The 10087-nt window shown below is 41.5% G+C and overlaps 1 protein-coding gene across 3 annotated transcripts; it reads right to left on the bottom strand.

The window, feature by feature from the left end:
- Window positions 1-236: 236 nt before the first annotated feature.
- MRPS10 (mitochondrial ribosomal protein S10) lies at window positions 237-8683 on the bottom strand. 3 transcript variants are annotated; one of them, XM_081041109.1, is made up of 7 exons: window positions 8605-8683; window positions 6222-6286; window positions 6052-6121; window positions 3997-4133; window positions 2884-2992; window positions 1708-1797; window positions 237-791 (listed from the first exon to the last, which is right to left on the bottom strand). In XM_081041109.1, the coding sequence occupies exons 1-7, from the start codon at window positions 8650-8652 to the stop codon at window positions 708-710; spliced, it is 603 nt and encodes a 200-aa protein (XP_080897235.1). In that variant the 5' UTR covers window positions 8653-8683; the 3' UTR covers window positions 237-707. The 3 variants fall into 3 exon arrangements, with proteins under 3 accessions (XP_080897235.1, XP_080897234.1, XP_080897236.1); XM_081041108.1 differs by having other exon boundaries at window positions 6052-6124; window positions 8605-8677; XM_081041110.1 differs by lacking the exon at window positions 8605-8683 and adding an exon at window positions 7506-7552 and having other exon boundaries at window positions 6052-6124.
- Window positions 8684-10087: the final 1404 nt, after the last annotated feature.

Here is a 10087-nt window from a genome sequence, read left to right as displayed (position 1 = left end):
TGAATGGATAAATCACAGGAATAGCGAAATGACACAGGCAGTAATTTCTTGACAGCTCAAATTCCATCATAGTGGCCCTTTTAGGCAGCTCTGTAAGGATCGGGGCTACAAGAGTTCAGTGTATGCCACAGGTGTGCCTGACGTGCTGCAAAGTATACGAGTTTTCAGGAATGTAATGCTCAAACGAGATAAAAGTGGAGGTCATCACCCCTAAACAAGCATATGCCAGCCTGCACTAAGGTAAGTATCAAAAACTTTAATTGCTCAGTGTTAAACTAATCAAATTAACTAAAGGTTCCTTTTAGGGACCTCAGAAGAAAAAAATGTGCGTGAGGAGTATTTCAAACATTCACTTTCAGAAGAATGACATAAATGAAAGTCAGTACAAACTAATAACCGAACAATAACAGAATGACAAAATATAAATGGACTCTTTTGATGCGTAGGAGTCAAAATGGTTTACTCACACTTGTTAAAATCAGAACTGAAATAAAAGAATGTACAAAAGGACAGATAAAGTAGTTCTTTCACTGTAGTCCACTGGATCATGACCGCTCCATCCCGTTTTCAACTGATCAGGACACGTGGCCTCAACACAGCAGTTCGGTGAACTCAACCTTGTCTCAACTGGAAGCGCTCTCCGTTTCTCTGTACGTGCCTGGTCCACTCTCATTCCCAAAGCTGGCCCGAGTGGTCGCTCTCAGACTTTATGACTTGCTTTCTTCTTTTTCTTCTGGTATCGTTTCCCAGATTGGCTCCTTGATGTGTTCTGGTAACCGTTCTAATTTTGTCTAAAAAGAGAAAAACAAAACTATAATATAATGTAGACTTAATTAAACTCTTTAACCACAAATTAGGTTTATTAATTTTGTTCCCTTAAATCTTCCTCTTTTTCCTTTCCCCCTCTCATCTTTTTGTAGGGCTTTGAAACAGATAGAAGAAAACTTGATGGTATGTAAAACTCTCCCATATATAATCCATTAATATTTGCTCCTCAGTGATCTCCAGGGACTGCCAGCTAATGTGGTCCCCGTGTCTAGACAACTACTAAGAGGGAGGGAGACTTTCAGAAGTTGCTCAGGGAGAATGTGGCTGCAGTGGCAGAATTCTGTTGAGCTGCCACCACTGCCTGGGGACGCGGAGACCCCAACCACTTTGGCAACTCTGCTTCCAGGTCCACTACAGGCCCCCCTCTCTCCACTCAGTGGGCCAAGTCCAGGCTGTAACGAATCATAACAATACAGATTGCTGGGGAACGTCATCAAGACGACCAGACTGCCAGACCTGCGAGCTGGACCCGGGCAATCGGAACCTCCTTGTCCCCTCCCATTTTGGAATGTGTGCTCTGCTTGCCTTCCCTGCTCCCAGAAGCTGCTTCAAGGATACAGCCTTGAGACAGAAATGTGGTGTCGAGACTATCTGACAGGATACGTGGCTGACCCCAGTTAGGGCCTCTAATAAACTTTTAAGATTTGGCAGGTGGGTGAGGAAATCTAACCACCTTGCAGCCACCCAAGACAAACCTGGTAAGTAAGTTCCCTTGCTTATTAAACCTGCCACCTATCATTCTGGAACGGTCTGCCTCTTTCTTCCTCTTTCCAAGTCCTCCGCATCCAGAGGTGCTTTCAGATTGTACCTAGGAAGCTCCTGAGAAGGCAGCGAGCCAATACGGATCTCCCCCAACAGAGGCAGAAATTAAAGTCATACCTTTGTAACTTCCATGGCAACTCCCTCAGGTAAATTCCGTTGAATGTATTCCAAATAGACATCTGCTGTACTTCCAGTTAGATGTTCTAACTAAAATTTCAAACACGAAATTGGTTCATGCTATGCTGCTAAAACAGAAACTTTAAGTTTTACTGGTAAAAGTGGTAGAGCCTTTCCTGCCCTCTATGAAATCTTACACAGAATCCCAATTTAAAAGAAGTGTATATCCTCTGGTTGAACAGGACTGAGCATTGCCCTGGAACCCCCTTCCCCCAAATGCCTTAAAGCCAGGGCTCCATGACACCCAGCTGGCAAGCACAGCAGCAAAGCAGTATACTGATAAGTTTCACAACACAACTCAAGAAAAAGGAACACAAGACTAGATTATAAGATAGACTTGGTGTAAGATTTTCTGCACGCTCCATGGTAGAGTGTTCCTGTTGTACATGGGATAAAAATTTGGGGTGGATTTTTTTTTAAAGGGTGGGACTATGTTTTAATCATATTTGTATCCTCAATGCTTCCAACATAAAAGATGTATAAATACTTGTTTTAATAACATGCATCAATCATTTACTAAGTGATGAAAGCATTTTCAGTACTTTAGATAAACATCTCATTTACTCCTCACACTAGCCTTATGAGATGGGTACCATTATTATTCCCATTCTACAGGTGAAGGAGCTGAGGCACAGGGCACACAGCTAGTAAGTGCCGGGAATGGGCCCTGGCTGGCTGACTCCAAAACCCATGCTCTCTTTAACCCCAAGACTATGCTGACCCTACTCGATGCACAAATGAGTAACAGATGAATGAAAAGCCTTAATGCTGCCCACCACAGACACGGAAAATCCAGTCAGCCTGTGAAAAGAATTATTAGATTGTGTGAAAACTTAACCAGAATTTTTGAAATGTAAGCAAAATTAGTTCAAGTGCTATCTTATGGTATAAAAATTAGTCAGCATAATCGGCATTACTGAGTTAAAGTATGAGCTACTCGAAAGGATGGCTTTGAGTTTGATTTCACTATCTGTCGCTTCCATAAACACAAAACGACATTTACCTTCTCTACAGCTATCAGGGAAATCAACCCAGTTAATGTAAAAGGAAAGTTGTGATACGCTAGTATGAAACCTGGGCATTTCAAAAATGCCTGAATGTCTGAAACAAACTCACCTCTAAACATCTGTAAAGAGTTCGCATTTCATACTGAACTCGGTGCTTCTTGAAAATATGCACTGATTTGAGAAGAGTAAATCGCTCTATTTTCCTTGGAGGTTCATGTCTGAAAATTAATGGGCAAAACAACATACTTAAGCTAAGTGATGTTAAAACCTTAGTCACTGATATCAAAGCATGATTCCACAATGTTGTAGGCTCGGCTCACACTCAATTACAGGCATTAACTACCATTTACAGACATCTATTTGTCAAGACTGTCATCTATGCTATACCAACTGCTGTCATAAAGCCAAAATAAACACCTCAGACAGCAACAGAAATTGAGCCTTGGCACGCAAGTGCACGCGCTCGCACGCACGCACACATACATATACACACGCCTCCATCTCTCACACCCTGGAAGCCCCGTATTGACCAAATATACGAACTGTAAGGAGTAGCACCACTGTGTTAGACATAGTTGTAACATCTGCTGTATGTGTGTTATTTTAGGAAAATCTATAGACACATCGATAATCACAATACTACAGTCTGTTATGGGAAACGTGGGTTCCTTCTATTCGGATTTTCTTCAAAGGCAAGACTGGCAAAGCCCCAAATGGGCCTTGTTTGACATCAGAAGGAGTAGGTGACAAGACAAAGGAGGTAGTTATATTTGGCTCTGCAGTGACCTCGCGTATGAAGCTCACCTCGCTCAGGCATAAAGTTACTGGTGAGCGGTGTTTCTTGGAGCAGTTTTGAAACAAGGAATATATTAGCCAAAGATCATTAAATCCAACGGATCTAAAAGGATTGCTTGTTCACCTCATCTGCCTCCCGGCCCCATGGAGATCCCAGACATGAGGGCTCCTCGGGTCTCCTTATGTCTATGCCATTCGTAGAAAAAGGATTGTCTTCATTTTCCTGGTTCACTCATTCTAGTATTCAAACATTCTAGCAGACGGGAGGGGCTGTTCCTGCTTAGGATAATATGACAAATCTACACTCTCCCTACCTATCAGTTCTAGCCCGTTTTAAGAACTCAGAAGCTAGCTGGGTCCAGCACCATTTTCCCAGTACATCATGCTACAGGAGCTGACAGGTCAGATTAGGAAAGAGCATACTTACACTTTAATAGAGATACCGAGTTCTTTAGCAGCAAGCACGGCAAAATACTCATAACTGTCCAATACAGCCTTATCGTGGCCTTTTACTAAAACTGACAGGCGCTTATATAATGTGTCCGGTTCATCAGAAATGGTTATCTACAATTTTCAAATCAAAAAGAAAAGTTTCAGTCATGATTCCCCTAATATTTACTACTAGAAAATTTAACATGTTACCCTCAATTCAGCTTCAGAGTTTAGTAATAAATGGGGAGAAAAATGCTAAGTAACATCTTAACACTGTTAGCTTAGGTATCTAGATCCTATCGCATTCAGATCTGCACAATAACCTTTAGAATCTGTTAAAATACAGTTTAAACCAAAAGGACTTTCAAGGCAACCTGCAAAATCACTAATGGAACCTTCTAACTTAAGAGTTATCGAGCCCCAAATTCACAATGAGAAAAGATTTGTGGGTCTGTTAACAAAAGTAACTTGGTCAGAAGACCTGCACTGAGAATTAAACTCTGCTACTTCTACTGAATGACAATGGGCAAGTCATATAATCTCACTGCACTTCAGTTTTCTCATACAGAAAACAGAATACTGAGGCTATAGCTCATAGCATTTCTTTAGGGAATAAGTAAGAAAACACACATTAAAGTGCTTATAAATGATAAAACATTGTTACATAAAGGTGAGTAACTGCTATCCATATTTTTATTAGGTTTTATTCATGTGTTTTGCCTGCCATAACAGAAAAATTACTCATTTCTAATTAAAACATTTATGACACTGACTGTACATTAACTTCTACCTCTTTCACCCTAATACTTAAAATCTTAGAAATAATGGTTTGACGTTTCTGACTTTCTTCCAAGAGGTGAATTACCTTCACTTCATCATCCATTAAACCAGTAATTTATATTACTAATCCAATGATTCAGGGTTAATTACTTTGCCCCTGAAAAGAGTTCTATTTACTAACCTAAGCTAGATATTTACTCTCAATTACCCCAAATAGGGTTGGTGGAAGAACAGAATATACTCACAAGTTGGGGGACAGGGGAAGGGGGGATATAGCCTTAAGATATGTTCTGATTGGTTCCTATAGTGTTTTAAAGACATTTTAAAACTGTTGCAAATAATAAAAATCAGGAGATTTCACATAAAAATTTGGATTTCAGTTTAGCTTAGAAAATTTAGACCATCTGGCATCACTAGTTCTGATTTCCCACATGGCAACAAGTGGCTAGAGTAAGTAGCAGCTGTCTTATCAAGGGCACAGCTGGCCATTGTATCCATCCTGTCATCTTTCCTACAGGTCTGGCCCATGAAGGCATCTGAGTTGGATACCCAGGTTGTATATGTATTGCCATGGAAATACATCCAGTATCTACTAAGTGAAAAAAAAGAAACAGCAGTATATTATGTGTAATACAATTGCATTCTGGTATATAATGGTTACATACAAATGATTAGAAGGATTCGCACCAAACTGTGAAAAGGGGTTATTTTTGAAAGGTGGAACTGGAAAGATTTGAAATTTGTAAGGTTTCTTTGTAAATTACAAATAACACAAAAACTGGGTTAATGAAATCATGGCTTTTACTTAAACGAAACAAGGTTGCACAGCTACTTCTGGTTTTCTTTACTTGTGCTAATGTTCTTTCTCACAATGAACGTAAGCACTGTCCAGGCCCCGCCTAAACGTCTTAAAATGAAAACAAAGACTTGACGGCTATAAGAAAAAAATTTTTTCTAGAACATATCAAGTTTTTTGCATCATGAATTACGACATCTCTTCACATTAGGCTGAGTTACAAGCAAAAGACTACGCATTCGCACAGTTATGTGGGGTAAAAAATTTATTCCGTTAGAATTTACTTTGATACCCTAGAAGAGAACATGCGCAGCCTGGGACAGTAGAGAATACTCAGGCACAGTGTGCATTTGCCAGTATTCCAGAACAAAACTGTTTTAGTCATAAAGTATTTGGGAAACAACCCCACATGAAATAACGAAGAAAATGTATTGCTAATGTAGCTTCTTATGTCAAGAAATAAGGAGTACATACTGTAGGCTTGGTCAGATCCTTGGGAACATCAACGTGTAGGTTTGAAAACTGTACCCACTTCATGTTGGTACTGCTGTGTGTGGGGAAAAGAAAAAAGAGAAACCTACGTAAAACAGCACAAGAGCCCATTTTCTTGTTCAACGTAGCACATGCAATTACATAATACTTACAGGAGAAAGCCACCATTTTTGGTTGTACTGTTCTTAGAACTGTTGGCAGAAAAATTCCTCGAACTCTTAAAAAAAAAAAAGGCAATGTGTTAGAATTAAAGTTGATCCCTCAATCATTCATAGTTTCCAAAAAAGTCAAAATATGTACAATGATGCAAATACAGGGCTATCTCATTATTTTAGCTATTAGGGTAACTAAAATGCCAAATTAGATTTTATTTTATAAAAAGAGGACAATGGCAGAGTTGATAATCAAAAAGGACTCTCAAAATACTATAGAATCTATGTATCTTAAAGGTTAGAAGAACAGTAAAAAGTCAATTCTGACATTAAAATAACAGCTATAAATTAAATATGTGGCTACCAAAGAAGAAAAATGTGGCTTGATTTTCCCTTTTTTAAAAAAATTAGGTTAATGCAAAAGTAACTGCGGTTTTTGAAATTATTTTTAACCTTTCGAACCACAATTACTTTTGCAACAACCTAAAACATATTAAAATGTCCTTCAATATAATATTTATTTTGCCTGAATAGTTTTCAGCAATAAAGTGTTATTATAATTTAAGAGTTGGAATAAGAATTCTAAAGTATCTTTCTTTTGAAATTTTCATACATTTTTTTACCCCCAGCATATGTGTTTCTTGACCTGGCTGGGATAACTAGCTTATAAATAAATCGAAATATACACTAAAACTTACACCCATCTTACACCACTACTGTGGCTTTTCCAAATCCTTTATTGTCAGCTCCCCCTAGTGGACCAAAACTTCTAGATGTAGGACACCTAAGGTACTGTGTATAGCAATGGAATTTGCCATCTGCTTTTCCTTCAAACTTTCCTGAGATTTGAACGTGTAACCTGAGAGAGAGGACGCATGGTAAAACCCTTAAAAATACTTTGAAGATCAGAACACCCGTGCGGCACAAGTAAAAGTTAAAACAATTGAGGGTCACCTAAGTATGCTTAAAAAGCCTATTCTTAGCTTATTGTCCTTCTTCCTTTTTTCATCCAAGACGGAGGCAAATAAAAACTTTCATTTTCTCCCTTGGATCAAAGAGGTAAACAAAGAAAGGAAATCGGGCACAAGACAAGACAGGAAGAGGTGCGTGCCACTGTCCTCATAGACTCAAAGAGAAAAACTCCCTCCCCCGACTTGGGCCCCAAACCCCAACAATCAGTCTAGTCGCGGGTCTGAAGAATAGGACACTTCCCAATCCTATTCTCCCAGTGTAACTGTCTGCTTTTACAAAGTTGTGAAAGTCCTGTAACATCCACAAATCAACCTTGAGTGGTTTTTCATTTTTCTTTTGAGCGGGTGGAGAGGTGTCTGAGTCAGGGTGTTTTAGTAGTTCCAAGTTTAGTAGTTCAAACCCCCACTGACGTCATCTGACTTTTCTTCTTAAGAACAGCTGTTCTCCAAGTGTGGCCCGAGACACTCCCAGGGGGCTTCGGAGAGGACAACTATTTTCACAGCAAGACCAAGGTGTTCTTGGCCGCGTGCCCACTCCATCCTCCCACAGGTGAGCCGCGCCGTCTTCCAGAGGCTGCGGGATGCACCTGACGGCGTAGCCCCGAGCGGGCAGCACACCTGCGAACCCGCCCGTCTCCTCTGGAATCGCACGTCCAAGAGGTTGGCCACACCGGTAAAGCGACGCCCCTCTTCTCGCTAAACGTTTCGGAAAACCTGTTCTTTTTTCCATAAAACTGTGAACACGTAACGAGTGCATCGGTATCCCTTTAAATGGATTAGTAGTTTTAGGAGTCTGAGTTTTATTTTCTCATAAGCTACGTAGCCACAGCTAAACTCAGACAAAAACAGAAGTTCTCCGGCGTCCTGGGCCCCTTGGAGGCTGGAACGGGCTGCGGGCCGAGGCCGTAAACCCGCGGGAACCGCCGCTCCTCCCGAGACCCACGCGGAGGGTATTTCACCCGGTCCTCCGACTCCAGTGCCCCCCGGACCTCGGCGCCCCGCGCGGGGAGGTCACCCCGGTCACCCCGGTTCAGTTGCGGGGGAAGAACCCAAGCTCTCGCGCCAGTTCAGCCCCTAACGCGCGCGGCCACCTTCCTCGTCCTCCGCGCCCCGTTTCCTCCGCACACGTGAAGCGAGGGGCGGAGGACACAGGACGTCCAGCCTCCTCTGCAGCTCTCGCATTCTGCGATGCGTCCTGTGCCTGTCTTTGCCCTAACTCATTCATTTATGTTTTATTCCATGAAAATTAGCTAGGAAACCGGCCCCTTTCCTGCCCCTTTCCTGCCCACAACGAGCCGACGTGCGGAATAAACACAGGGGAAGGCTCCGGAGGGGCAGAACGACTGGTGGCAGTCGGACCTTGTGGCTCCTGTCCCTGTCGGCCCGCCTAGTGTCCCCAGCCGGCACGATACCTGCCACAGGCGCCCGCACACGGCCCGCAGCACCGCACGCGCCGCCATGCTGCCGGCCCGGCCTTCCAGGATCGCTTCCGGGGTCACAGCGCTTCCGGGGTCACAGCGCGTCCGCGGCCCGTCGCGTTCCGCGGGAGACCGTATATGCTCGTGTTCTGGCGCAGGCACAAACACAGAGACGTAATTCGGCGCTTTTGGAGGGTGGGGCTGCGAATCCAGCTGGCTTCACGTAGGTCGGCTCCCAGCCGTGTACCGATCTTCATAAAAATTCTTTCAGCGGAGGTCTAGATAGTTATTAAGTTCCAGCAATGTTTTCCGATACAAATCGTGTTTGTCCTGTGTCGTTCCTGTTTTGTTGGAGGCAAACGTAACAAACACATGATTGGAAAAAAAATGTAACTAATATGTTGACAGCAGTTATCTCTAGGTGGGGGATTCATGGTTGATTTGATTTCCATTTCTGCATTTTAAAAACATTTAACAATATCCCAATTTCATGAAAAGAAAAAGTTTACCACTCCTTTGAGCCCATGTCCCATCCCCTTTACCTCATTGGAATAGCCTTGTAGCTATTGTGTTTCCCTGAAAATAAGACCTAGCCAGCCAATCAGCTCTAACGCGTCTTTTGGAGCAAAAATTAATATAAGATCCTATATTATATTATATTATATTATATTATATTATATTATATTATATTATTATATTAAAGACATGGTCTTATAGTAAAATAAGACTGGGTCGTATATTAATTATTGCTCCAAAAGACCATTAGAGCTGATTGTCCAGCTAGGTCTTATTTTCGGGGAAACAGGTATGTCCCTTAATCCTACCTTCCTTCCCCACACCAGTTGGCATTTTTGTACCAGCCATCCTGTACACCACTGTCCTACTGATCTTCCTGAGTCTTCATTTACTTATGTTAATTCCAGTATTTCAGAATTTACAATGGCTGTCTTCACCTACTACCACAAACCAAAAATTATAACCAAAACATGTCTGGGTATTAATGTCCACCATAATTTAGCATCAGCTTATATCGAACACACAATGTGATGTATATAGATGATATATTACAGAATTGTACACCTGAAATCTATGTAACTTTACAAACAATTGTCACCCCAATAAACTTGAATTAAAATAAATAAATAAATAAATAAAGGGCTTATAACTGGGGTTTGCTGTAATAAAACTTTCTTCCATTTGTGCAGTTCTCTAAGCTTTATTTCCCCCAATGCTTTCACGTATGCAACGTGTCTAATGGAGAACTCTGGACTTATAATTGGGAGATCTGGGTCGTAAACCACATTTACCACTTAGCTGAGTTACTGTGGGCAAATTACTTCCCCATCTGAGCCTCAATTTTCTCCTATGTATAAACTAGAGATGATAATAATAGTTGCTGTGAGGATTAAACGAGATACTGATGTATGATGTTTAGTACAATGCCCCGCATATAATAAATGCAAGATAAATGTCATCC

This window comes from Rhinolophus hipposideros (genome assembly GCF_964194185.1).
Source record: "Rhinolophus hipposideros genome assembly, chromosome: 3".
In the NCBI taxonomy this organism is placed as follows: Eukaryota; Metazoa; Chordata; class Mammalia; order Chiroptera; family Rhinolophidae; genus Rhinolophus; species Rhinolophus hipposideros.
This window is presented reverse-complemented; position numbering and strand designations above follow the sequence as displayed.

Bases quoted from the DNA above. Each gene is read 5' to 3' on its own strand.
- MRPS10 (XM_081041108.1), bottom strand. From the start codon at position 8,652: ATGGCGGCGCGTGCGGTGCTGCGGGCCGTGTGCGGGCGCCTGTGGCAG. The intron at 6,287-8,604 runs GTATCGTGCCGG...TTTTTTTTTAAG, and splicing joins TGTGCGGGCGCCTGTGGCAG to AGTTCGAGGAATTTTTCTGC. The intron at 2,993-3,996 runs GTAAGTATGCTC...ATTAATTTTCAG, and splicing joins CTCGGTATCTCTATTAAAGT to ACATGAACCTCCAAGGAAAA.